At 45.7% G+C, this 27,867-nt stretch overlaps 1 protein-coding gene across 1 annotated transcript; it reads left to right on the plus strand.

The window, feature by feature from the left end:
* Window positions 1-1,332: 1,332 nt before the first annotated feature.
* Window positions 1,333-27,789, plus strand: LOC146208493 (lipase member K-like). Its single transcript, XM_084578680.1, has 8 exons — window positions 1,333-1,480; window positions 4,542-4,653; window positions 14,355-14,505; window positions 15,788-15,880; window positions 16,594-16,752; window positions 22,195-22,266; window positions 22,422-22,490; window positions 27,389-27,789. The coding sequence occupies exons 1-8, from the start codon at window positions 1,348-1,350 to the stop codon at window positions 27,632-27,634; spliced, it is 1,035 nt and encodes a 344-aa protein (XP_084434806.1). The 5' UTR covers window positions 1,333-1,347; the 3' UTR covers window positions 27,635-27,789.
* Window positions 27,790-27,867: the final 78 nt, after the last annotated feature.

Consider the following 27,867-nt stretch of genomic DNA (forward strand, 5'->3'; position numbering starts at 1 on the left):
TGAGAGTGCATCTGCGCAAGCGTGCCTGCGTGCGTGCGTGTGAGCGTGTGTGTGCGTATGCTTGTGTGTGTATGTGTGTGTGTGTGTGTGTGTGTGTGTGTGTGTGTGTGTGTGTGTGTGTGTGTGTGTGTGTGTGTGTGTGTGTGTGTGTGTGTGTGTGTGTGTGTGTGTGTGTGTGTGTGCGTGTGCGTACGTGCGTGCATGTGCGTGCGTGCGTGCGTGCGTGTATGCGTGTGTGTGTGTGTGTGTGTGTGTGTGTGTGTGTGTGTGTGTGTGTGTGTGTGTGTGTGTGTGTGTGTGTGTGTGTGTGTGTGTGTGTGTGTGTTTGTGTGTGTGTGCACCATTGTAAAACCCGATGGACATTGTCAATGCGTTAGCTGTATTTTTTACAGACAACTGTAAAATAAATGCTTAAAATAAGGAAGCCATCCCAGACTTAATTATTCATAACTTATCTGTCGCAGTTACTCCATCAAGCTAATCAGCTTTTACAGTATTACGAACACCGAGTTAAAAATTTATACCTCTGCTAGTAAGTTGTGGACATAATATGTGAACCAATCCGCCATTTTCAAATGGGATTATCGTTAATTTACGAGGTCCCATCATGGGGATGAATTGGATGAAACAGTAAGAATATGTAAGGTGAATGGATATAGTTTGGGAACTAAGGGGTATTTCTTGAGTTCTCCCTCAAGTAAAGTGGTCCGGAGCGGGAGGGGGGGTTACTGAAACATTTACAGTGTTCAACCTGAAATATTTTGAATAAATATTTTCATGCTGTGTCTTTATTTTCTGGTTTCGCATGGCAAGCGGCATCATAGAAGGTGACCGAAGTTTCAAGAAGTAATCATAATTAATCCGACATTTCACTTAAATGCATGTCTTATATTCTTGTATTACTCCACAACAGCATAAATAAATGCTGCTAAAGCGCTTTGAAATATCGAGGAACAAACGAAAGGTACTTTGAGAGAGTACTCTCAAGTACTGATTAAATTAAAGAAAACATCAATGTTTGTCACCTTGCTTGGCTTGTGTTTATGGGTTTACTGCCTCAAAACGGTTCGGGCTATGAGGGTCGGCCAAGTAGAGCGCAACGAATAATTGTGAATAATTGCATTTAATCAACATGAATTTACGTCGGGCAGGACGCGGGCGCCTTGTGTTTTACCTGTATCAAAACGCCGCTGCAGTGGCCAGGATCAAGCCCAGCTACCTCGGTTTGGAGAACAGCCTTAAGGCCACTGAGCCACATGCATTTCATTGCAGGCGCAGTTAATAGTAAGCAATGGCTATCCGGCGGAAAAATATTTCGTCACAACCAAGGACTCGTACATCATCACAATGCATAGAATACCAGATGGACAAGGCAAGCAGCCACGGGATCTCAAAAGACGAAAGCCTGTAGTACTCTTGATGAGTGGGCTGGAAGGCAGCAGCGCAGATTACGTGGTAAATTTGCCGCATCAGAGCCTTGGTAAGTTGCTGGAAAACTAGATGTTTCAATGAGAAAGCATTTATTGCATCATGAGTGGTGCCATTCAAGCTTTTCATGAGTGCATGTCTCAAAAGTTTGTCTCAAAAAAAAAAAGTATGAGGAACACATAGGCTCCCTCTTTAAGGGTAAAGGGCTATAGTGTGGCGGGCGTGACTACCAACCCACATATAAACCCCCGCCTAAAACAGGTCGTATGAACGCGACTGCGTGGTCAACGGTAAAGTGAATGCAACGGTCCTGGCAGGGCGGACTGATTCTGATGTGCACTTTCCCGTGTGAACGGAGAGGCTCGAGTTGACAGCTCCTGCCAAGCATAATGTCAGACAACCCTGCACCCAAATTATCCTCGGCTATGTCATCTGCCAGCTGCCGCCTGCCAACGCCATGCTCGTAATTTTTCGCTCACAGCACTAACGTGAAGTCTACGATGTATGTGCGCCCTTCACCCAAGAAAGCGGGTTTTAGAGCGTAGCCCTTTGCCGCCCGTTTCACGCTCTAACGACGTAGCCGTCGCCGATGGCCTAACTGGTTGTCAGATATAGGGTGTCTCAGGGGTGTAACATTTGCCACCGGTAAAGCTGGGAAGCTGGGGAGCAAGATTCTTCTCGGCCTCTTGCAACCTGCTATGGTCATTCGTTGGGTGAGAGTTGGGGTTTTGAGGGACTTCTTAGCAGTATCGCGTCCTACATTTAAAGGGTATACACTTAAAGGATATACACGTGATAGGGAGCCCCGGGTATTCATTTTATTGCAAGCATTGGAAGTAGTGGTATTTATTGTGAACGACCCTGTTGTGGCTCCTGGACAGTGATGTGGGAGCGGTGCGAAATGGCGAAGGTGAAAATTCGAGGTGGAAGTCAGGCGAGGAATGCCTGTGAGTATAGGCGCCACCGTGGTTAACCGATGGGCATTGTTAGAGAAAAATCCCGGCTATGGCGCTGGCACATGTAGATTGGCAGATGGCATGGATTGCACGATGAAGGTGGTATGTTTTGCTGCCCTAGTGTTCAACTCCCGACTTGGCAGGCGGCAGTTGTCAGAGTGTGCTAATCGAAGCCGCAAACTGTTAGTTGCGAAATAGACGTGGAACCTCGGGTTTATAACTGAATCGGACTGCCTTTCACATAATATAACACCTTGCGATTGTACGCTAAGTATGTTTCAAAACGCAAGTGATATCACAGAACATTTAATATAGTATAACAAATGTGATATGAACTATACTTCTGCATAAGGTAATAAAATTCCCGTAAAGAAAGGTGTTAGGCAAGGACACACGATCTCCCCAGTACTATTCACGGCTTGCTTAGAGGAAGTACTCAGAGACTTGAAATGAAAGCAGTTAGGGATAAGGGAAGACGGAGAATACCCCAGTAATCTGCGATTCACTGATCACATTGCCTTGCTAAGTAACTCAAGAGATGAACTGCAACGAATCATTGATGACCTAGACAGGAAAAGCAGAAAGGCAGACTTGAAAATGAATACGCTGAAGATTAAGGTAATGTTCAACAGCCTAGGGTAGGAACAGCAAGTTTACGTTAGGCAGCGAAGCGCTGGATGTAATAGGCCAATATGTCTATTTAACCGGTAGTCGCCACATATCCGGGCCATGAAAGGGAAATAGCAAGGAGAATAAGATTGGGATGGAGCGCATTTGACAAGCACTCGAGGATTATAACTAGCAGCTCAACGGTAGGGCCCAAGAGGAAATTATACAACAGTTGCATCTAGGGGCTGAAACGTCGAGGTTAACGAAAAGGGTTCGACTTAAGTTGAAGAAAATGCAGAGGGCTATGGAAGAAAAAAATGGTAGGTATAACGTTAAGAGATAGGAAGCGTTCAGAGTGGGTCAGAAAAATAACTCATGATACTGAAATTCTAGTGGAAATCAAGAAGAAATCGGCATGGGCAGGGCAAGTAATGGGAAGAGACGATAACAGATGGTCGCTTAGGGTAACAAAATGGCTTCCAAAGGAAGGAAAGCGTAGCAGGTGGCGGCAGAAATTTAGGTGGCGGATGAGGTTAAGAAGTTTGCGGGGGTCAAGTGGGTGCCCTAACACAGGACCGGGCTAATTGGAGGAATTTGGAAGAGGCCTTCGCCCTGCAGTGGGCATAGTCCAGCTGCTGCTGCTGCTGATGATGATGATGATGTGATATAACGTGATAAAACAGTTTAAAGTGAAAGTCCCTAGCACTATATGGTTCGAGGTACAATGCCACGCTATGGAACACAGCTCTACCGCCGATGTTTCATGTTATAGAAGATTGCTCCATTTCAAAGTCTTGAGGTTTTTGAGAGGCGGCCAAAATTATTACTTCTTTGATGCGCTAAATTGTGCGGCTCACTGCAGCAACAGAAGTAAGACCTTTCGGTTTGCACCACTCTTTGGTTTGCACCAATAACGCTGTAATGCATTTTCGACCTTTTTCGTGTCCCATATGAAATTACTGTGCTGTTTATAATGCATTGCAATACTTTATTACTTTCTCAATCTCTATTTTATCACCTTTATTTAGATAGAAGACGGAAGCTCATGGCTTTCATACAGTATTGAACACCCCACGTTCTTAGTAAGAAGGCCAATCGTTTGGTCTTGTAACGTACTCAAGTTGGGCTACCAAATAAAGAAACCAAGCGTCTAGCAACAATCTGAAATTCGCACAAGATAAGTTCATCTTGGTTATGGGCAGACATTCTCTATCGTTATTCACTACTACTTGTTCATGTCTACTACTAGAGGACTTAGTAGTGCATTAAAACTGAATGGCCATTTAAGTTCTCCTCTATACAATTGTTCCCATGTCAGTGGAGAGTTATCTAAAAACCTATTTTGCATTGATACGTTCTAAATGTATCGGCCTCACTGCGCGCTGGTCGAAACAGCAAATCAATGGGCTCAGTATCACGCACGTGAGTTCTCTTTTAAGCTGCGTGTTACTGAAAGAAAAATGTACTGCGTTATGAGGGCGTCACTGACCTTCAACCTTGCATAGACATGCGCATAATACATACCTTTTATTGATGCTCTCTCTTAAGGTTTCATTCTAGCCGATCATGGTTTCGATGTCTGGTTGGGCAACGTGAGAGGTACCAGGTATTCCAAGCACGTCTCTCTAAAGAAAAAAGATGAACTGTTTTGGGATTTCAGGTAAGTGCATGACATCTAGCCAATCCGTATGACAACGAGGCCTTGTTGACGTAGGAATTAAAGGTATTCTTCGTAGTAAGCTGAAAGAACTCCTTAACACAACAACTATACGCATAAATAAGGGACAGCGCAAATGCGATGAAAGGATTGACTGCGCGTAAAACAAAATGCCTGCAATTATAGCTTGGCATGATTGATGTTTATACGATGTTTCAAGATTGTGTGTCAATGAAAGGGCGAGGTCATAATATATTATCCAAAAGATTCTAGAGGGCAATTTAGGCCCTCTAAAGTGCTATGAGGCGAAAGCCATTACAGCGCGATGGATCGTAGCCCTCCACTATCTTCTTTCACTCCCACCTTCCTCCCTTTTTTTACTGCGAGGTATACAAATATCCCCAGGTGGTCTAAATTACTCCGTAGCCCTCCACTACGGTTCCTCTTTCTCTGTTTCCACTTTCACTCCCACCCTCCTCCCTTCCCTTACGGCGCGGTTGCGGTGTCCACAGAAAACAAGTGAGACAGTTACCGCGCCTTTCCCTTCCTATGAATAAATCAGAAGAAAATCAGAAGACATGCGTCCGCGGAAAATTGCGTGTGATGCTGCACCTTTTCTATCCTGTAAATCAATAAATTTCAAATGCCGCTGATGCCTACTCCACTAATGCCTCCTAGACATCTGGGTCTGTTTGCTGTGTGGTGCGGCGTTCGAGGAAGCGGCAAATGAGACGCGCCGCACGGACGCCTGGATCGGACGCCCGGAGGGGTACCTTAAAATGAATGAATGAAAGCTTTATTTCCACCGAAAAGGAGCCCTTCATCTCCCGCCCCCGGCACACAGGCCTAGGGCCAGGAGCAGCCACCCTTCACCACCTCCTTCCCTGGTTGTTTTCGACAAGGGGCGCGCGATGCCCGACTACTGTGCCGGAGTACCCGGGTTCGAACCCGACCTCGGCGGCTGCGTTTCGATGGGGGCGAAACGAAGAGGCGTCCGTGTGCTGTGCGATGTCAGCGCACGTTAAAGATCCCCAGGTGGTCGAAATTACTCCGTAGGCCTCCACTACGGCTCCTCTTTCTCTCTTTCCACTTTCACTCCCATCTTCCTACCTTCCCTTACGGCGCGGTTGCGATGTCCACAGAAAACAAGTGAGACAGTATTCGTGCCTTTCCCTTCCTATAAATAAATCAATTAAATGTACCGTCACGACAGGTCATGACGTCACCAGGCGGTTCATGCATTTTCTAAGGTACCCTTCTCAATATGCCCGCAGCTCAAGTTACGGGCATATTCAGAAGGGTACCTTAGAAAATGCATGAACCGCCTGGTGACGTCATGACCTGTCGTGACGGTACATCGCGCGCCCCTTGTCGAACACAACCAGGGGAGGAGGTGGTGAAGGGTGGCTGTTCCTGGCCCTACGGGGTTGGGACTGGTAGGTCATCGCCGCTTGCGACGGGAGCTAGACTGCCCCCGAAATTTTATCCATTGTAGGCCGTCATTGTACCCGCCACTGGTTAGGCGGTGGACGATGGCTGTTGCGGCGCACGTCTTTCTGTCCCTTTTCTTTTACTGTGAAAGCAATACAGCTAGCACTTTTCTGCCGTCGGTGGAGGTCGTTCCTTCGCTTCGTGACGTCACGCTGTCAAATGGCGCATGACCACGTGACAGCGTGACGTCACAACCAGAGGAGAGCAGGGGCCCCAACTGGTTACTTCAGAGATTCTCCCGCAGCTGCCGTAGAGAACGGACGTGTTTTCATGCACTCCGCTCTTCGCGCCCGCTCGAGCGACGTTACGCACCACGTAGGCAGCTGTTCACCTGCCGCAGGGTTATTGGACAGTGCTCCCGGACTGGCCGAAGCCGATTTGTGTCCAGGTGGGTCATCCACCAACCACTCTAGTGGACTTTTGAATCGCCAGGTGTACGGGAACGCTAGGTTGTGTTAAGCCTAGCGTCCCCCGACGCGTCGCGGCGGCTCCACGCACGCTCGTTCAGCCACGAAGGATGGAGTACCCCGTCGACGGTGAAGATATTTCACCGGAACAGCTCTCGGAAGAGGGATGGGAACGAGTTCTGGGACACCATGAGATATACAGCCACATTGGACGCAGGAAATCCGCCCGCGGCCGGAACGCGGGAAGCAGAGATGCCGAGATGGACCCGTCGGAAGTCAACGTGGCAAAAGGCGAGTCCGAACTTCCCTCCGCTGGCAGCAAGCCACCTCTTCGCCCTCGCAGGGCAGCCCTTCCCCGCCTTCCGGCAGACTACCACAAAGTAGTCGTGAGGCCAAGAGGCTTCGAGCTTCAGGCTCACAGCCCCCGGGCAGTCCACCAGGCAATCGCCGCATCAGTGAATCTCGACCCTATATTGGTGCTGAAGGAAGATTGTGTTCGAGTGAACCCTTACAGCAACACGATCACTGTCGCCACCAAGGATCCCAACCGCATGAGAAGCTATCGCCGCTTGTAGTCCGTCAAACTGGAAGACAAGGAATTTCCAACTATGGCATATGTTCCGTCACCCGACGAATCGTCCAGAGGCATTATCTACGGAGCCTATCACCCGGGAGAGACGCCCGATGAAGTACTGGACGCTGTAGTAAGTCGCAATCCGGACTTGCCAATAATTTCTGCACGAAAAATTGGCAAAGCTCGTTCAGTTTTAATTACATTCGCCGGAAAGCGTGTGCCCTATGAATTTTACTACGGTTCAGCATTGTTCCACTGCTATAAATTCTGAGAACAAGTCGAAACATGCCTGAATTGCCGCACAATGGGGCATCGCGCTGACGTCTGCAGCAAGCCGCCGCAGCAGCTGTGTCATAGCTGTGGTGAACAACACCCGCCCCCGAGCCCTGGCCAGCCCCTCCAGTGCACTCCTAAGTGCATCGTGTGTGGGGGCGCTTATGCAACAGGGAGCAAGAACTGCAAGTACCGCTACGTGGATCAAGTCAAGCCCTCAGCGCCGAAGAACCCGAATTCCAAGGTCGGACAACGACGTGAGTCAAGACCAAGGCAACGTCAAAACAAGAACAGTGGACTAAGGAGAGCAGTACAGCACCCGTGACCGTTCCAGCTCATTTCCACCTCTCCGCACAAGGTCGCAGTCTACACCCCGAGGAAGAAGTAACAGCAAGAGACGCGAAGACACCAAGCAGGATAAACAGATAAATAGGTGGGCTGGCGTGCCGGGGTCTCCCAGGATAAAAGCCGGAAGCAGGAAAAAGGAAAAATTGACTCCCCTTTGGATGAAATTCTTCAGGCTATTCGGAACATAAATAAGCGCCTAGATGCTATGGATCAGCGGATAGCAGCCAATCAGGCCACCATTGCCAATTCATTCCCCAATCCGCCTAAATTCTCAACCGGTAACCCGCGTCCTACGACCATGGACGAACAAATCATGGACACTACGGGCAGCAGCAATGCGCTCAAACGCCCTGCTACCTCTGATAGGGAACCCCAAGCAAAAAAGATGGCGGAATCCCCTTCAGACAAGGACCTCGTCGATGCCAATTGTAAACGCTACGTCAAAGAGCTTGAAGATAAAGTTGAAATCATGTTTCGAAACTTCCATTCGCAAATCATGAAACGATTAGAATCCATCCTACCCCTCCACACCCCGCCCCCGGCACAGGTTATTCAACCCGCACAGGTTATTCAACCCCCCCGCCTATTATTGCCAACCATTAACCAAAATGGCTTCGCGAAGCCGGGAAATTGAGGTATGGCAGTGGAACTGCAGGGGGTATCGAAACAAAAACGCCAACTTGCAGTTCCATATTCAAGCCCTCCAAAAACCTCCAGACGTTATTGCCCTACAAGAAACAAACGCAATCGTAAAATTACCAGGCTATAAGGTTTTCCAATCTCCGATTGATGAACGCAGAGGGCGACTCCCTGCCACTGCAACTCTCATTCAGAGAAATATGGTAGCGATACAACACAACATAGACGGAACAACAGTACCTCATACACTCATCGAAATCCTTCCGCAGGGTAAGGAAAACATAAGCTGCTTTGTCCTCAATGTATACAGCTAGCCCAAAGACAAAGGCACCGAGATCCCAGGTCTCCTTCAGAAGGTCGTTAAAGCAGCAGGGAGAGCTCAACTTCTAATCGTCGGTGACTTTAACGCCCAACATACCGCATGGGGATACAGAAAATGCAGTACCAAAGGAACCAAAATTTGGATTGCAGCACAAAATCTTGGCCTCTCTTTTCTCAATGACGCGCAAATTGCCACAAGAATAGGTAATAGCGTCAGTATCGATACATCTCCAGATCTCACGCTGTCTAAAAACATTGGCGATATTCGGTGGTGCAACACGGGTGTCCCACTTGGCAGTGATCATTATATTATCTCAACCGCTTTGCAAATCCAAGCCAACAAGCCCCCCAAAACGACCATCAAAATTACGGATTGGGACAAATTTCGCAAAATTCGGGAGCAAACCGTTTCAACCGATATCTTTAACCTGGAGAAAAGGATCTCTGATCTTACCTCAGATGTAGAACATGCCACTTCATTGGCACCTGCGTCTGCAGAGCAACATACCGCGGACAATAAATTACTCCACATGGGGGAAGCGCATGCCAGCCTTCTTAGACGCTGGAAAACGCAGCGCAACAACAGGACACTACGTGTAAAAATTGCTCACTTAGAAAGGGAGATTGAGCAGTATTCTCTTGAATTGGAAAAGCAACAGTGGGGCCAAATTTGCGATAGCATGAATGGACAGCTAGGCACCAAAAAGACGTGGCTCCTACTTAGGCATCTTCTAGACCCCAGTAATCCTAAATCGGCTCAAAAAGACCAATTGGTTCGACTTGTACACCAGTATCCGGGTACACAGGACGCACTCATTAATGAACCCCAACAACGATATGTAAACACCACAGACAATGGACCGCTGCCAGAATACATTGGGTTGGATAATGCATACCTCGACAGGGACATCGAGGATGCAGAAGTCTGGCAAGCGCTGGGTCAACTGCGCACAGGCACAGCACCTGGAACGGACGGAATAACCAATAAAGTTCTCCGAAATCTGGACCCTAAGTCGATCCTCGCCCTAACGGAATTCCTTAACCATCATTGGCAATCAGGCACCCTCCCACAAAGCTGGAAACATGCCAAAATTACTTTCATACCTAAACATGGCAAAAAGCTAGCGCTAGAACATTTGAGGCCCATCTCCCTGACCTCTTGCCTGGGAAAACTATTTGAGCACATTATCCTTACTAGGCTCCAGACCTACGTTGAGGACAACGGTCTCCTCTCGGACACAATGATTGGTTTCAGGGCAAACTTATCTACCCAGGATGTTATGATTCGTCTCAAAACGGATATAATCGACAGGGACAGAAACAAACATCCAGAGCCGTCCTGGGCCTTGATTTAAACAAGGCCTTTGACAACGTCTCACACAGAATCATCCTTGAAAATCTAAGTAGTATTAATCCAGGCATCAGAACATACAATTATATCAAATCATTTTTGTTTACACGTACAGCCGTCATAACACTAGGAAACATAACATCCGCCCCAATAACGTTAGGAACACAAGGTACACCGCAAGGCTCGGTCCTTTCCCCATTTCTCTTCAATTTGGCACTCATCCGCCTCCCGGGTATGCTAGCCGAAATTCCAAATTTGCACCACACCTTCTATGCTGATGATATCACCCTCTGGACCAATAAAGGTAACGAGGGCGAAATCGAGGAAACTCTGGAATTGGCAGTTGACCAGGTAGAAAATTACGCCGCATAAGCAGGACTCACTTGCTCACAGCCTAAATCTGAACTCCTCGTCATTCGAGGTAATGGCAGAGGTAGGCGAGCACATCAAGATTCTATTCCATTACTGTTAAGGTTAACGGACAACCCATACCAGAAGTCCAGACACTGAGGGTGTTGGGCCTCTTCATCCAGAGTAATGGCAAGAATGCGGAGACGATTAACAGGCTTTCTGCCACTACCCATCAGACAATCCGTCTGATTAAACGAATTGCCAACAGGAGAAGGGGCATGAGAGAGAAAGACCTGTGCAGATTAGTGCAGGAATTTGTCAGTCGCTTCACCTACTCAGTGCCCTACCTACAGCTCTATGCCGCAGAGAAGACCAAGCTGGAGTGCCTCATCAGACAAGCATTCAAAGCGGCACTAGGGCTTCCTCATTACATATCTACAGAAAAATTTCTTCAACTCGGCATTCACAACACACTCGAGGAACTTTGTGCGGCCCACATCACCACACAGATGGCGCGGCTGACAAAAACTAAAACAGGCAGAAGCATCCTCAGCGCACTGGACGCAAATTCAGAGCCAGAAATAGATGAACCGAGAGATCTACCCACACCAATCAGGAAGCGGCTCACCATTAAGCCTCTGCCCAAAAACATGCATCCTATACACCACGAGGGTAGGAGGATGGCCAGGGCCCTGGCTCTTCATAAGACTCATAAGCACCAACCGGGTGTTATCTACGTTGATGCGGCTGAGTATGCAGTTCCAAAAAGAGCATTTGAAGTGGCAGGGGTTACGGGACACACGCCACAGCCTTCTCGGCCTCCCTCCGTGTGCGCACAACCGCAATGGCTGAGGAGGCAGCCATCGCTTTAGCCATTACAAATTCAGAGGCAGATATTATCATCAGCGACTCCAAGACTGCCATACACAATTTCGCCCGAGGTAGAATTGCACAATCTACTATAAATATTCTTAATAAGATTCCCTTCCCAGATAGGGACATTGAATTGATTTGGGTACCGGCACATTCTGGCAACCCTGGAAACGAGGCGGCTCACCAGACAGCCCGAGGTTTAGTCGGCCGGGCTATAGCCGGGCGGTGACCACCTCCGCTCTTGGGACAGCCAAGGATAATCTTATATCATTTCATGATTTAAACCCACCACTTCCGCCTTGAACGAAGGAAGTTTCCGCCCCCGCACAAGCGTCTAAGCAAAGAACACGAAATTACCTGGAGGAGACTTCAAACTCCTTTCCAAACCCGGTAGTTCTCTCACATATTTTCCCCAGCCAATTTACTCCTGACTGCACACTGTGCGATGAAAGAGCTACCCTCAACCCTATACTCTGGGGATGCAAGGAGGACCCCCCACCTCCAGAATTAGGAGAAATCCTGCATCCAGATGACTGCGAGACCCTGCTGCGCAGCTCGGACCCGTGCATAAAAGACCGGATCCTCAAGCGCGCCTACGAGGTCGCTAACAGGCTTGACCTGCTGGCCATCTAGTAGGGCAATATAACTCGGCCCTATATAACTATCCGGCTAAATAAAGGTTTCTTCTCTCTCTCTCTCTTCGGCCGTAGTCGTTCCTTCGATCGGCGCGGCGGCTACCACGTGACGGCCTCCTCGGCCCGCCGCGTAAGGGCGCTCGCTAGGGGAGGATGAACGGGGATGTAAGAGGATGTCCTCTTACACCGTGTTCATGTCTGAGGAGTTGTACAAGGCGTTGCTGGAGACACGTGCTGCGCGCAAACGCCGGCACCGTGCCGAGGAGACAGATGAAGAAAGGCCAGAGCGGTTGGCTAAGCAACGCGCCTATGCCGCAGAATGGCGAGCCCGGCGGCGTTCTACAAGTTCAGTGAGCGAGAGTAGTTTCACGGACTCTGTGAATGCCGGAGAATCGTCTATGAGTAGTGCAGAGCGATATCATTACCACAGAAGAAAGCGCCGTGTAGAAGAGCGTGTTCATTGGAACAAAAAAAAAAAAAACAGTAGAAACCATATTGTGTACAGAGAAAATCCTTTAGTTGCACAAAAGGCGAAGCCATGCCAAACCACCAGCAGAGCCAAGCACAGCTAGGGAGGTATTGCTTTCGCAATCACTCTTAACCAGAGCTATAGTGCCTACCAGAGCTAAGCCACAGCTAATTTTTTCTTTCTTCTTTACTTTCTCTTCCGCACTAGGCAGCGGAGGTGGCTCAGCTAGAGAGCCAGTAGCAGCCCGTGCATTTTCTTTTCCTTCTTCCTACAGCCACAACAACAACAACGAACACAACCAGCATTCCTTTGAACGCGTCAAAGTTCACCGGCGTTCTACAATTCGTTTACAAAAAAGGAAAGGCGCAGTATCTGTCACTTGCGGAATCGCGCTATCATCCTCACTGTGGACAAGGGGAATTATAAAGAAGGTTTCACCATCCTGGGCTTTTTGTTCTTTTTTCTCTCCGGGGCGTGGCGCAGTTGGTAAAGCGCTGACTGGAGATCCAAGGGATGGAGGTTCGATTACCGATGGAGACAAGGTTTATTAGTTTTTTAATTCTCGCTCTCGAAAGCGAGACACCTCTGCTGAAAACCTTCTGCTGACAACCTTCCGATGGTGGTTGCTCCTGACCCTATAGGGCTGGGACCGGTAGGTCAACGGCGCTTGCGGCGGGGCTAGCCTGCCACCGAATTTTTATCTGTAGTTGGCCGTCATTGCACCCGCCACCGCTTCAGTGGTGGATGACGTTTGTTGCGATGCGCGTCTTTCTCTCCCTCTCCTTTTTCTTTCTTCTCTATTTTCTGTTCTGCCTGCACGAGGCAGCGGAGGCGGTTCAGCGACAGAGCCAGTAGCAGGCCCATGCATTCCTCTCCTTCTTCCTACATTCGCAACAACTTTTGTCGACAACCTTCTGTCGACAACGATGAGGCAATAAAGGCTTTTCTTATTAACATGCTTTTAGTTGGTTATGCATACACGCTGATTTTCTATGCTAACAAGATTTATCCTCTAATGTTTTGCTGCAGGTGTATTTTTTAACAGGTATCTCTGAAATCGTAATCTTCTACTACAAACACGGGGCAGCATTGAGCTTGCTTTTTATGGGAACCATATACCACGCACTGCTCCTTTCCCTGCCACCACCACCCTTTTTTATTGTTTTTTTTTTCATGTCGCGACATTAGCGGCTCTCAGCTAAGGCAATACCACATTAAAGAAGGCAATCTTTTTTCGTTTCGCTGTTTCTGACCTTCCCTCCCTCGACTTCAACTTCGGAAGCGAACGTCTATATAAACCGTGCCAGTGCTGACTGCGCTGGAGATACGAAGAAATCTTGTGGAAATATTAGCTACTGGACGGAAAATCCCCTCAACCTTTGTTATGCAGTGTCAACTGTCACTCACGTTCAGCGTATGAATTTCGCGAAGGTCAAGAGGCACATATTTGTTTGCATTTTGCCTTGAGGCGAACTTAGCCTACTTGGCTCATGCGCGCCCTGTACATGAGGTGTGATGAGAAAACGTCCTTCGCTCTGAAACTTATAAAAAATGTTTCTACTGGGAATTAAATAACTATCCCTCCTATCCAAACCGGGCTCGTATGAAACTGATCATAAATCTCCTTGTTTGGAGTAAGGACGATAGTAGCGATGAAAATGACGATGGAGTGAGTAAATAAGATGATAGTAGCGATAGTAATGATAATAGTAATAGCGATGCCAATGACGGTGCATTTAGTTGATAATGATAACGATGATGGTACGTGGCGATTCTAAGGACGATTATGATAGTAGCGATGACAATAATGAGGCAGTTAATGAAAACAGTACTGTAGAGTAGATTGCACCATTTTCGCTCAGGAGTTAAGAACACTGTTGTAGTTTTTAAATTTTATTCTAACGCCGTCTTTAGCTATTGCTCGCTTCAAGCAATGAGCATAGTTTTTTTTTTACCTCTCTTCTTTTTCCAGCATTGACGAAATGATAAAGTACGACTTACCGGCGCAAATAGATTATGTCCTGATGAAGACAGGGCAGCGCGCTCTGCAATATGTTGGCTGGTCTCAGGGGTGTGGAATAATGTTTGGCTTGCTTGCTGAGAAACCGCAGTACAATAAGAAGGTAAGCGCACAATGAGCTTGTTGCACAGAACCCACTGTACTGCCGCTCGTTTGAATATGGAGTTTAATTTATGTCAAATATGGACTCAGGCTTAACGCAGTCACGCATTTAAAACTTTCATTGACAAGCACTGTAGTTGAAGGCCTTCGTGTTCTAATTGTTAGGATGTGAACGGGAATCTTACACTATAATTTCTATTTCAATTCTTAATATTGTGCACATGGTATACCCGATGTCGAGTCGTACCGATTACAATGAAACACCAATTAACGTGCAAATTGTATTAATTAATGCTTGCCATGTTAGTCGGCCAGCTAGTCTGGCTACATTTTCAACACAACTGATAGGAAGGAAAGCTGAAATTGATTTCTGATAAGCAAATATAATTTTATAAACAAGGCATTGCATTAGAACTTTAAACCTGTCTGTAACACTGTTAGTACCTACACACCCCAATTTTTTTCTAAAATAAGAAAATACTAATTTAAATCTCTAAGGCGTCTTTGTTTGCAATATTGTAGATATTTTCTGCACTATACTGGTCATTAACAAACATCATGATATATGAACGCAGTAGTAGCAATCAATATCCACAGACTACAGTAGTATTAAAGGTGCGCAAGACTTTTGCGTAGTGGGTGCGTGTGACCTTCTCCTTTAATTCGTGCTCTTGTCAACACTGCGGTTGCTGTGTGCAACGAATAGCGCAGCAGTCGAAGCCAGCTCCTGCATTCATGTTATAAAACATTCTGCGGGAAATGTTTCAGAATACAGTCTTCAAAAACTTTTCTGTTGCAGTTCATACAAAAAGTTCAGGACCCGTATTTCGAGTTTGCGTCGTTATCAAAGTGCCGCTATCTCACGTGACCACGAGTCATCTGATTGGTCGAAACGCCGGAACTGAGTGTTGCGACTGCGGAATCGGAAGAGGTGGCAACATCATGTTCCGGCGTTTCCACCAATCAGATGACTCGAGGTCGGGTAGATAGCGACACTCTCGATAACGACGCAAACTCGGAATGCGGGCCCAGGTTTAGGATGTATCGCAAAGCGGTGTATTGTTTTCACAGAGGCGGATTGCGAAATGTTGTTGCTTGGGACACAGCAAAAGCATACAGGTGCACATACTGGTAAAAAGAGCACGCAAAGGCTTGGCTTTGTAAACAATTTCTTCTAAAACTGAGATCTGTTTTCACTTTCCCATTAACCAAGAAGCAAAGATCTCACCGTAATTTGAGGCTTGTGAAAAGTGTAATAATGCCTTTTCTTCTCTCCCAATAAGGTTAAGCTCTTCCACGCTATGGCACCGGCAGTTCTTCTGGGCAGCCTAAAATCAGCTATCCGACATCTGGTTCCATTTTCCGAAGAAGTTCTCGTGAGTCATTTATTTTAGGCTTTCTTATCTACAGTCATTCAGTGTCAGTCGCCTTAGACGCATGTATGTTCATAACTCAAATAACATCATTTCAAGCTGTCAGGTCTGTCGGCTTGTATCAATGACGCGTGTTCTCCGCCTTCGTCGTGCCATTTTCTTGTAAGCAAGGCGCTATACACGAACTTGACTCATTAAAGAGAGCGACGAGCACAGCCGTATATATAAAAAAGAATCTTTCGTCAGCATGGCATGTATTTGCGCAAAAAACACACATCCACACATCCACACAAAACACTAACGACCTCACATTTAACCTCATTTAACATTTAAAGAAGATAGATATGCAAAACTGCCCTGCCTGAAAGAGAAATTTGGTTAGGCTAATGCAGGTGACAATGGCCGAGCAACATGGCTCTATTGAAAATCTAAACTAGTTCCTCCCCCTCCCCCCCTTCCCCACCCCCGAAGCACTAATGGCCTAAACTGCTAGGCACAATACGCCAAGTTGTAGTGTCGATTGAACGTGGTTAGCCACAGCCAGCAAAAGCTGCTGTATTTCTGGTTGACATTTGTTTCTTGTTATCGTCGGATGCTGGCTTTATCTTCATCGTTACCTTTAATGTCGCCACCGCGGCTGAGCTGCTGCTGTTAATTGTTTGCGTGTGTAAGTATTCGTTTCTCCATAATATTGCTTTATTTTTGCTTCATTACAGGCTCTTGGCCACTTCGTGTTTAAGGGATCGATGTTGAAAACAAAGGATACCCTCTTTCACAAAATGGCAGAAATATCCTGTCGGGGCAATTTTCCAGGCCCCTCTTGCTTGGTGATGTTCTACCTTATCAATGGAGGGCTTCCTGTGGAACTGAACATGGTAACTTTTATGAAGCGAAAATTTCACTACGCTATGTAAAGCAGTTGTCACGCAAGCCCCAGTTTGACCTTCCAGTGTCCTTAACAGATACAGTGCCTTTTCTTTTTTGTAAACCAATTTACGTTTGAAGCTAGAGCTTCACTTTGTAGAGCCTGTTTTCGCGTTGCATTAAACTTGACCTTCAAGTGACCTTGACATAATTAAGTATGGGTGTCCATAATTCCGTGCGGTCCATCCTTAAACTGATTTATTTATATTAAGGGAAAGGCGCAGTAACTGTCTCACTTGCTTTTCTGTGGGCACCTCAACCGCGTCGTAAGGGAAGAGAGGAAAGTGGAAAGAGAGAAAGAGGAGCCGTAGTGGAGGACTACGGAGTAATGTTGACCACCTGGGGATCTTCGACTTGCGCTATCGCACAGCACACGGACGCCTCTTCGTTTCGCCTCCATCGAAACTCAGCCACCGAGGTCGGGTTCGAATCCGGGTACTCCGGTATAGTAGTCGGATGGTTCGAACCCGACCTCGGCGGCTGCGTTTCGATAGAGGTGAAACGAAGAGGCGTCCGGGGTGGTGCGGTGGTAAGACGTCCGACTACTGTGCTGGAGTAGGGTTCGAACCCGACCTCGGCGGCTGCGTTTCGATGAAGGCGAAACGAAGAGGCGTCCGTGTGCTGTGCGATGTCAGCGCACGGAAAAGATCCCAAAGTGGTCGAAATCACTTCGTAGGCCTCCACTACGGCTCCTCTTTCTCTCTTTCCACTTTAATTTCCACTTTCCTCTCGTCCCTTACGACGCGGTTGAGGTGTCCACAGAAATACAAATGAGACACCGCACCTTTCCCTTCCTATATATCAATCAGTTTTCCTCCAAAGTCTAACTTAAGCGAAGAGGCAACCCTGTGTTGTGCGATGTCAGGTCACATTAAAGGCCTCCAGGTGGCCGAAATTCCTCTGCACGCATCCCTCCACTACAGGATCTCTCTCTTTCCGCTTTCATCCCCGCCTTTCTGCCTTACCTCAAGACTGACAGATGCCGCGCCTTTCTTATAAGCCCATCTGCAATTGATTGTTTTAACATCCTTTATTGGATAGGAAGGCTCATGGACATGGCGGGGGTAACGGAGCGTAGGCAGAATTTTCATTGTTTACACAGGTCGTCACTCAAATCATATTGCTCTGACCAGGCCACTAAGGGAGCCATACTTGACAATTATCATTTGTGTGTTAGCATCAGTTTCTAATAGGGAACGGTAGTTTAGGCGATATGGTTCGATCTCGGAACGTCCAGTGGAAAAAGCAGGGCAATCCCAGCGTAGATGAGATATACCGCCGCGCGTTAGAGGCGTACAGTGGGGGCACGTAATCATTTCCTCTGTATACTGACGCCAGCGGGCCATAATACGTGGCGTGTAAGCAACAATTTAAAAGAAAAAATATGAAAACTTGCCTGCCGCGCCCCTGAGAGTGACCGCTCCGAGTGGTGGTTCGAAACAAAGAACCGAATGACGAGTTACAAGGAAGGTGATTAAGGGTTACCGCCTAGCTCGACGGACAATGCCGCCGCCTTACCCGGCACACTTAGTCGGGAGGAGGCGGTCATCCTAAGGCAAATACAAACCGGGTCACCCCTCGCCCCGGCAGGGCTACCCGCAGAGCAGGGCATAATCCCGGGTAATCACTTTGCCAGCGTCACGACGCATTAAACCGTCGTTTGCCGGCATCTCTATAAAGTCATACATACATACATACATACATACATACATACATACATACATACATACATACATACATACATACATACATACATACATACATACATACATACATACATACATACATACATACATACATACATACATACATACATACATACATACATACATACATACATACATACATACATACATACATACGTACATACGTACATACGTACATACGTACATACATACATACATACATACATACATACATACATACATACATACATACATACATACATACATACATACGTGCATACAAAACACGAATTTCCTGGTTATTCCGCCACAGTGGTGCAGTGATTAGGGTACAGGGTAGGCCTTATTTCTCCCACGCAATTTAGTCTACGTTTGCGATCCTTTTTCTCATGAACTGCTGAGATTAGAGCATTCATTTTGGTATAATTGTTATCAGCATTCTGAGCAGGCACTGAACCAGAATTATTTTCTGAATGTTGGATTAGCTTTTTTTTTACTAGGGCTACCAAATTTTCAAGCCATAATTTGCTGTAAATTGCCTTTAAATCAAAATTCCCTCCATAAGTGTTGATAATTCTGGTTCAGTAGACTCGTTATTGTGTTTACTCCATAGATCTAAATTTATATCATCCTAGTTCCAGTAGTTTCTGAAACAAAGGGTCAAATGCCCCAAAAATTCATGTTTGGAGATAATTGCCTTTGAAGTCGAAGAAAGAGCTTTATTACAATATAGCACTTATAAAAATGCATGCTGACGATTTTTTTTAATAGCCACCAGCCTATTAGTCACCTCCGTTGCCAATACGCCTTTTCTCTGCTGGCTGCGTTGCCCTCCAGACATCCTTAGCGACCTTTCTTGTAGCCTCTACATGAAGTATAGTCGCCCGCAGTCAGCCTCGCATAAACAGTGGACTGTGAACCGACCTGCAGGAATTCCGAATGACCTCAAATGTCAGCTCGAGATATGTAACCCGATGTTTTCTTTTTGGATGTCTCGAACCGGTGCGCTGAAAACTAATTTGCGCATTGCTAGCAGAACGTTCAAGCAACTCCTTGTGATGCCGCATATTCAACCAGATCCGAATCCTCACAGCATGATTTACACGAACAGCTTTCGGCGACGGCACACGAGAGAAGGTTAATGTCAATCAGGCCGTTGCTAATGTCAGAAATATGTTTTTTATGGTTTCCATGCGTACCGCCGAGCGTGAACGCTTCGATGCTGACGAGAGCGGTGACAGAGGCATCCACCGGCGGGTAGGGTTGTGGAGATTTGGTGTCATTGCTGATCGACTTGTGCCTGTTCCCGTAGAAGCGTTGTCTTCAAAACCACTTCTTTGTCTTCGTCATTAGACAAGCGCAAAATATCCAGGTTCAAAATTAAAAAGAAAATGTTGGTTGCCTGTGAAAACACGCCGAGGCACAAGCAAAATACCACGAGTCGCGAGTAATCCGGCTTCGTCTCAGTATTTGTTTGGCTAAACAAAATATGCCATCTAGTTTTTCACTGTTGTCAGACGAGTGACGTCCATCTCGCTAAACAAGAGCAATCTAAGCGCTGAATTTTTTTTTTTTTTTTTTTTTTGAATAGGAGAGGCATAGATCTCAAGCAGAAGCTGGACGGGGGCTGGTAGCCGCTTAGGTTTCGAAAAATGTTGACTTCGGAGTAAATATTTCGCGTCTTAGTAAATGAAAGGCTGAACTATGTAAATATTGTAATAGGAGTTTTAAATTGAACAAAATCATAAACCGTTTTTTTTTTTTTTTCTGAAATTTTGTCTACAATGTTCCCTTAAGACGCCCGACTACAGTGCCCGAGTTGCCGGGTTCGATACCGTTTCGATGGAGGCGATGTCAGCGCACTTTTCCAGGTGGTGAATTTGAATTAATTCGGACCATTCTTTAGAAACCTCGCGGGGAAAACTACCCGTGGAATAAATATACTAAACCTTTCGCCGTTTTTTTTTTTTTTTTTTTTTTTTTTTTGGCATAGAAGCGATAGGAATAGAGCAAGTGGGGAAAAGGAACGCAGGAGCTGCCTCTTTCACGGAAAGCCGCCGTTGTCTCTTTAGATTTGGAGCTGTCATCTAATAAACGGCACCACCGGCTTTCCCTTTCCGCATGGTGCTTCGACCGAAAGTATATTGCTGCTGTGAGGTAACTATATCGCAGAAAGTTTCCCATTTTTAGCCATAAAAAAGACAGCGTTTCAGCACCGCGCTTCCGATAGGGACACAGCCCGCTCTTATTTGAGCTTGCCACCTTGGCTTTAACCAGTACTAATACAAACTCACTATCAAATAATCAGTCGCTTCATTAAAACCGCTGTCTCTACTGATTTCTAACGTATTTAAAAGGCAAATGCGAGGGGAGAAACACTACGCGTTCACATTGCGGCTGTATTGTATTTTAAACTTCAGCGGCTTTGATTTGAAATGTTCACGCTAAAAACAGAAAAAAACGAGTCAGAATCTGCGGAATCCCGCTCATAAAAGGTGATACTTTACGTCTCTATTTCTCACGTAATCCCTTACATCGTCCCCTCTGTCTACCGTTTCTGCTGATATTTACTCTGCACCCATAGCCCTTAGCTGAATGCATCAGTTATGGCAGCTCGCGCACCCATTACTATTCTCTTTCTGTTCTTTCTTCTTTTCTCCTTCTATTCTTCCTGCTTCCCTCCTTCATCAAACAACCACTAACCTATGTCTTCGATACTCACTATTACCACCAGCATAGCCCCATCATTTCCTGCTGCTTCTGCTTCCACTACCTGTATGCGTTTGTTTTGTTTGAGAGGTTTAACATCCCAAAGCGCTTCAGCCTATGAGAGACGTCGTAGTAAAGGACTCTGGAAATTTGGAACACCACACGGTTCTTTAACGTGCATCGACATCGCACAGCGCGCAGGAGCTTTACTTTCCGCCTCCATAGAAAAGCAGTCGCTGAGACCGGGACTTGATCCCGCATCTTTGGGTACAGAACTCGAGCGCCGTAACGAATGCACCACCACGGCGGGTTAACTACCATTATTATACTTCGACCATTTAACTAAAGAGATCCACCACTTTGTGTACCTCAATGTCGGCGCACTCTCTGTTTCTTGAAGTTCTCAACCTTTGACGTTACATTCCCAAACCTTAATTTCTTTATATTAATAAATATAAATGTAGTTTATATATTTGGAACTATATATGTCGGCGAAATACCCGGAAAGAAATCTTAAAGCACTCTTTCAAAAACACCTGCGCCTTTTTTCCTTTTTCCGCACAACAAAATCGATAAAAAAATATTACGGTTCATTTTTCGATCCTGAAACGGAACCGCCCTATATGTAAACGTTCCTGCTGAGCCAGCGTGTTTCCTCTGAGCATATTCGCACCCGAAATATATCAGTCAAGAGAAATGAATTCTTCTGCCAATAAGCTTGCGTAAATTAACAGAAAGCAGGTAGGGTCAATGATTCGTGCTAGCAAGGGTGTCTTCAAAAAAAAAAAAAAAACAAGAACGAAAGAACCTCACTTTTACGGAACAGATTGGTAACGTTGCCAAATTCACGGGCTACATTAAAAGAGCCCGATTTCTGGAACATTTAATTTTGCTGCAAATAATAATAGCTCTGACCGCATCTCGGTACAATTTTTCTTATGCCTACCTCGGACGTAACCTGGAGTCCCATACGCGTTCTACTCCTTTTTTTCGCAACAGACGAGGCTGCCCGTGTACCTGAGCAATGCCCCTTGTGGAACGTCAATGCGCAATGTGCATCACTTCGCGCAGGTAAGAGGCATGGATGTCATTAGTTTTTCTGCCTTATATGCCTGACATGAATATAATATATACTGGTAGCTGCTGACCATTCTCATTTATTTCAAATTTACAGTGTACCTTTCTCGCATTTTGACTTATTATTGCCGCGTTCTTATTTCTTCCAGCTGGTGTGGTCTAAGCGTTTCCAAAAATATAACTGGGGACTGGAGGAAAACTTGCGGGTATACGGAAAGGTATGCAAATCCCTTTAGATGGCATTACAAAATTCTAATGACTTGGACAAAGCAATCGTCTATGGAGTGGCTACCGAAAGCGGTAGAACGCACGCGGCTTACCGATGAGCTAAGTTTTCAGAACGTTTTTTACTTAAAAACCGCACCAACATATCATCATATATGTGCAGGATATCGGTTTTAAAATTGGCCGCTTCGGCGTCCTTTAAATATCGCCCACGTTCAACACATCAGGGAACGCAGGAGAGAAAGAATAGTGCAAGCATCAATACTGCGCAAGTATATATGAGACAGAGAGGTCTGAACCGCTCAACGCTGCTGAATCAAATGTCGAGCGTTAATTAAAATCATGGCAGCACGGGAATCATGAATGAAACAATTCACCCGGCTAAAAGCGCCGTGGAACCACAGGCGGTCGCAGAATTGGCATCTGTGCCGAAGGTATTGTTCATAATGTCTCAGTGGAAGGGACCGGTGCCGGTATTCTTTACGGTGATTTGGTTTGGTTTGGTCTGTGGGGGTTAACGTCCCAAAGCGACTCAGGCTATGAGAGACGCCGTAGTGGAGTACTCCGGAAATTTAGACCACCTGGGGTTCTTCACGGTGAGTTTGATGGTGTTGGCTGCTGTGGTTCAATCTAACTGATCGTCGTTTACAGAGCGGAAGCTCCATTGCGCATGGTAGGCACGGTGGTTGTTGTTAAACTCCTGCATGGCTGCCTGCGAACATCAAGTAAACGCAGCCGAAGCCCTGGCTGAAGCGCGCTACTTCTCCATGGCTGTCTGCGACATCAGGGACACCACAACTGGGTCTAGATGACACGAAGGCGTTGAGGGCATTTTGAAGATTCTGATAGCGGAAGTCGCAGGAGACAAACCAGATGGACAGCGGTGTAGGTAGAGGGAAAGGGTAGGCACAGGCGGGGGACTGGAAGCCTGTGTGGCATTGCGACAGGCAATGTTGTATACTTGTGGTTTGCGTTGACTTCCTCATCGAAGGCAGTAAGCACAGGCGTATTTTGTAGATGAGGTCATAGTTCCTCGAAGGCCTGTTGTTGCTCCCAACTCCAGAAGAACCAATCGTTCCCTTTTGTGAGGTGGATTGAGGGCTCAGCTGTACATGATAAGTTTTTGACAAAACGCTAATAACACGCGCAGAGACCCAGGAAATGACGCACGCTTCACTTGTCGGTTGGAATGTGGAAAGCAGCGATGACCGTGGTCTTATCATGTCTGGGCTAACGGCCTTGACACCATCCAGAAATTTCAGCTCTTGTTACGGTGCGAATAAAGTTCGGCAGGTGTGTGAAGAAGTATCAGCACGCGTGCGATGTAGAAGAAAAAGCGAAGCAGTAGCAGAAAAAGCGAGCGGCGCTGGCTACTCGTGTCGCTCCTGAGGTCAAATTTTAGCGTCAAATAATCTTCAGAAATGGCAGCAATAGATGTAACTCTCTAAAATAGAAGTTCAGGTATCTGTGCAATTCTTGTACAGGTTCATCAATGAATCACACAGATGTGTTAAAAGTATTAAAGACTTCTTTTTTATGTAAAATATCTCACTCATCCAAAAAGAAACTGCGCGATTTTTTCATAGGTCTTGGCTGTATTTTACCAGAAATAGTTTGTTAATTGACTCGGAAAATAAACACTGTAAATTCGGGATCGTGTCCTAGCATTCTGTCCATAAAATGGTAGCCAGCACTACGTGACTACATTGAAATTAGGAAATATTTTTTCAGTTCCGCCGCAAGGCACTCTCGGAAGGACGCTGAAGTCCAAATGAATTTACTGCAAGAAAGGGTGCTAAATATATGGTCTATATTGTATGTACGTAGAGAGACTAAATAATGAAAAGCACGAATGCACATGTACAATTCGCCATACTAGGTCAAAAGCACACCGTGAAACATATTTTGTGACAGAGAATGGCCTGAAGTGCCAAACCAATTCGCCAGAAGTGTTTTCTTTCATTCCCCAACCAATTAAGATATATTTAGAAATGCCGCTTACAGCATTCTCGGTGCTGTTTTCGTTTCTTTTCGAACTATACTGCTTTCTTCCGGCTCTGAACTGACCCCAAAACAAAGCGCCGCACGAAGGTAGGTGCCGGTACAATGACATGCCATGGCTACTTTCAAGTCGTTTCTTGCTCCGTGTTTCAGGCACAAAATACATGGAGTGCCATCTGAGGAACAGTTCAGAAATTTGGCTGCTTACGATTCGAAACATTCCCGAAATATGGCAGGAATATCTCTCCTTGCCTAGGGTGCCTCGATAATTCCTTGCCCGTGTATACTGCAGCTGGTTTCTTCATGGCTCTTGTGCTCAAAGCATACCCTATCTCTTGTCTCGTCTCGTCCAGTCATTGCGTACTACGGTTGGGGTAAAACACAAAAATACAAACAGCGCTCGCATAGTCGCTGCATTAGCTCAGGACATCAAGGTGGAGTTTTTTCAGGAGAGCATTTCTTTTCGTGCCATTTTAGTTACAGTTCTCTGAGGTGTGTCAACGGATGAAGGAAAGCTGAGGAGTCACTTGGTTTAACCTTAACCAGGAGCTACAGACGCGGTGGAGAAAAGTCGGCAGAAATAATACAAGATTAGTTAACTGAAAATGTATGTATGATTTGGCGATTTCTTCATCGAAGAGTTCCAGACGCGACACGCACGGTAACGCAAAGTCATATTGATGTATTTATTAAGTGGGCACGGTTAATTCACCTGAAATCTGTGCAGTGCTATTAAATTTTGTTTCGTTTTTGACTGCTTCCCACTTATTCGCGCTTTCTTCACAAGCCTCACGCCGATTTAAATTTCTGCCTACGGGAAAGGAACCATTACGTATAGGCTATCTATGCAAGAACCGTATGTTAGAGCAACAGCTGTTAAGAGCATGTTTCCCGATTGTACGACCTCGTTATTGACGTCATCAGCTCAACACCATTCCACACTAGTCAGCCTGCGTGCGTGGGTGCCATCCATGCAACGCGCCATGCTGCAATGGCGCAACACTGCTTCGCGTTAATTGGGCATCATGCAGGGACGTCATGCACAACGTCACTTCAACTCTCTACGGCAAGTCACCTGAACACAGGTACATCACAAGGGAGAGTGTAGTGTCACCATGAAACCTCTTCTAGAGAAGAAGTGAAATATTAAACGGTAAACAGTGCTTTCGATATTTGCCAATATAGCCGAACATCTAATAAACAAAAGGCTCATTGAATTTCTCGCCTCGTAAAATATCACAGCAAGACAACAATACGCCTTTCAGAAAAACATTCTACCAGAAGCAGCACTATTTGAAATAAATTAAGACATTCTGCGCAATATTGAAAATAAAGTATTCACTCTGAGTATATATTTCTCGGCTTCAAGAAAGCGTTCGACAGCGTGCAGCATGACCTACCGTTTAAAAAACCTTTCACATTATGGCATTCCTGGCGTAGGTTTGACCCTCCTTAGCAGTTTGGTTCCCGAGCATAGTATTCTCAAATCAATGGTGTATGTTCTGAGCCAAGCAATGTATCCTAGTACCACTAAGGTCCATCCTCAGGCCAGTCCTATTTCTGATATATATAAATGATATTGGTAATATACCTAGAGCTTCAAATTTTCCTATTTGTGGGTGGATACTAGTCTTTTCTTTTCAGGAACGACCCTAGATTCATTCTTTAGAGAGTTGAACTATTGGAGGTTGGGTTTGCCGCCATGGCCAAAAAGTAGCGGCCTCAAACTGAACGTAAATGAGACGAAATATTTCCCATTCCATTCTAAAGGTACAATAATGCATACACTTCGAATTGTAAGGTGAGGGTATAAAACAGACGTCAACAACCAAATTCCTAGGTGTTACATACCATGAAAATTTCTTACGGAATGCGCAGATGGGCCCATTCAAAACTGACATTTCTCGAGCCATAGGTATCTTAAGAAGACTAAGGTGTTTTCTTTCAAATACTCTAAAATGACAGATATATTACTTTCTGATACACTGAAGACTTAGATACTGCTCCATTGTGTGGCTAACCACGACGAACACAAATAAATTTGCCCTATTTAAATGCAGAAAAAGAGCAATACCGGTTATCGGCAACCTAGAGCTGAGCCATAGCTGCGAGCCTTACTTGAAATCGTGTAGAATACAGGAAATAGTACGTTAAGATCAAGTCGAAGTTTTCTGACCATGCTGCTCCGATAAAATATATTTTAAAACAAAATATAAGGAAGAAAAAGAAAGAGTATATGGTTTAATTAAGACCCTTATAATAAAGCCCCGAGCACGAACGAACGACGGATATTAGAGATTTAGCTGTCCTATACCAGTTTTGCTGAATTGCTATTCAATCATTCAGGACCAATTAACTGACTGCTGTTCACTTAAAAAAATGTTAACAAAATATTGAAGTTATTGTATTTAGAGGAATACTACTCTTATAACGGACGTTTCTGTTTTCAAGTGCCATATTTTATGTTCTCTGTATGTATTATTGCCTAGGTGTGTTTTCAACAACCATGCTTTTTGTTTTCTGAAACTTGCATATGTAAATATTTTTTTCCTCGTGTATGCCTGAAGTAACTTCTGCTCCGTAAACTCAATATACTGCGTTTGTAAAAATAACTGTACAGTATTTTACCTTCGAGTCCCGACCGCTGCTTGCACCTAGCTAGCCTGACCTCGTCAGGCAGCTTACTGCCTAGTCGCCAAAAACAAGTTTTCTATTATTGCCTTAAATAAATCAATAAAACATTCAATACCGTTAACTATTTACTGATTTTTTCATTACGTCATCACGAAGTAGTGACGCATTAGCCCAACTCTAAGTTTTAATGGTCTAATAATTCTTTATAAACTTTTTTGCTAGCATCTGCGTTACAACAAAGTGTCTCTTTATGCAGCGATGGCCCCCGCAATACGCGCTAGGAAAAGTCACTGCACCAGTCGCTATTTATTGGGGAGATGGTGACGTACTGACCACTCCGCTTGACATCGCAGACCTTATGAGAAGGCTGCCCAATGTTGTCCTCAAGTACAGAGTCCCGGTTCCTGGCTTCACGCACATGGACTTTGGCTGGAGTTGCAGAGCCTGGAGGCACTTATACAAGAAAATGCTCAAGTTGATGATAGCCTACGCCCGCATGTAGCAGTGACCTCAGTGGAACCCAATGCAGAAAACCGGGCGTCATATATAGTTTACTATGCAAGGGTGACGTTTCCCTATGGTTCTTCGTGCAACGACGTTGATTTTCTGCTTCGGCCAGAAAGCCTCTCATTTGGTGTCTAAACATGTTTTTGGAATTGCGAGCACCTTTCATGTCTGCAGAGTGTGCCAAACATCGATTGTGAGAAATAAATGTTTTGCACCAAGTGTTGGTAA

The sequence above is a fragment of the Amblyomma maculatum genome, chromosome 1, assembly GCF_055883805.1.
Source record: "Amblyomma maculatum isolate TAMU_Amacu chromosome 1, ASM5588380v1, whole genome shotgun sequence".
Taxonomy (NCBI): domain Eukaryota; kingdom Metazoa; phylum Arthropoda; class Arachnida; order Ixodida; family Ixodidae; genus Amblyomma; species Amblyomma maculatum.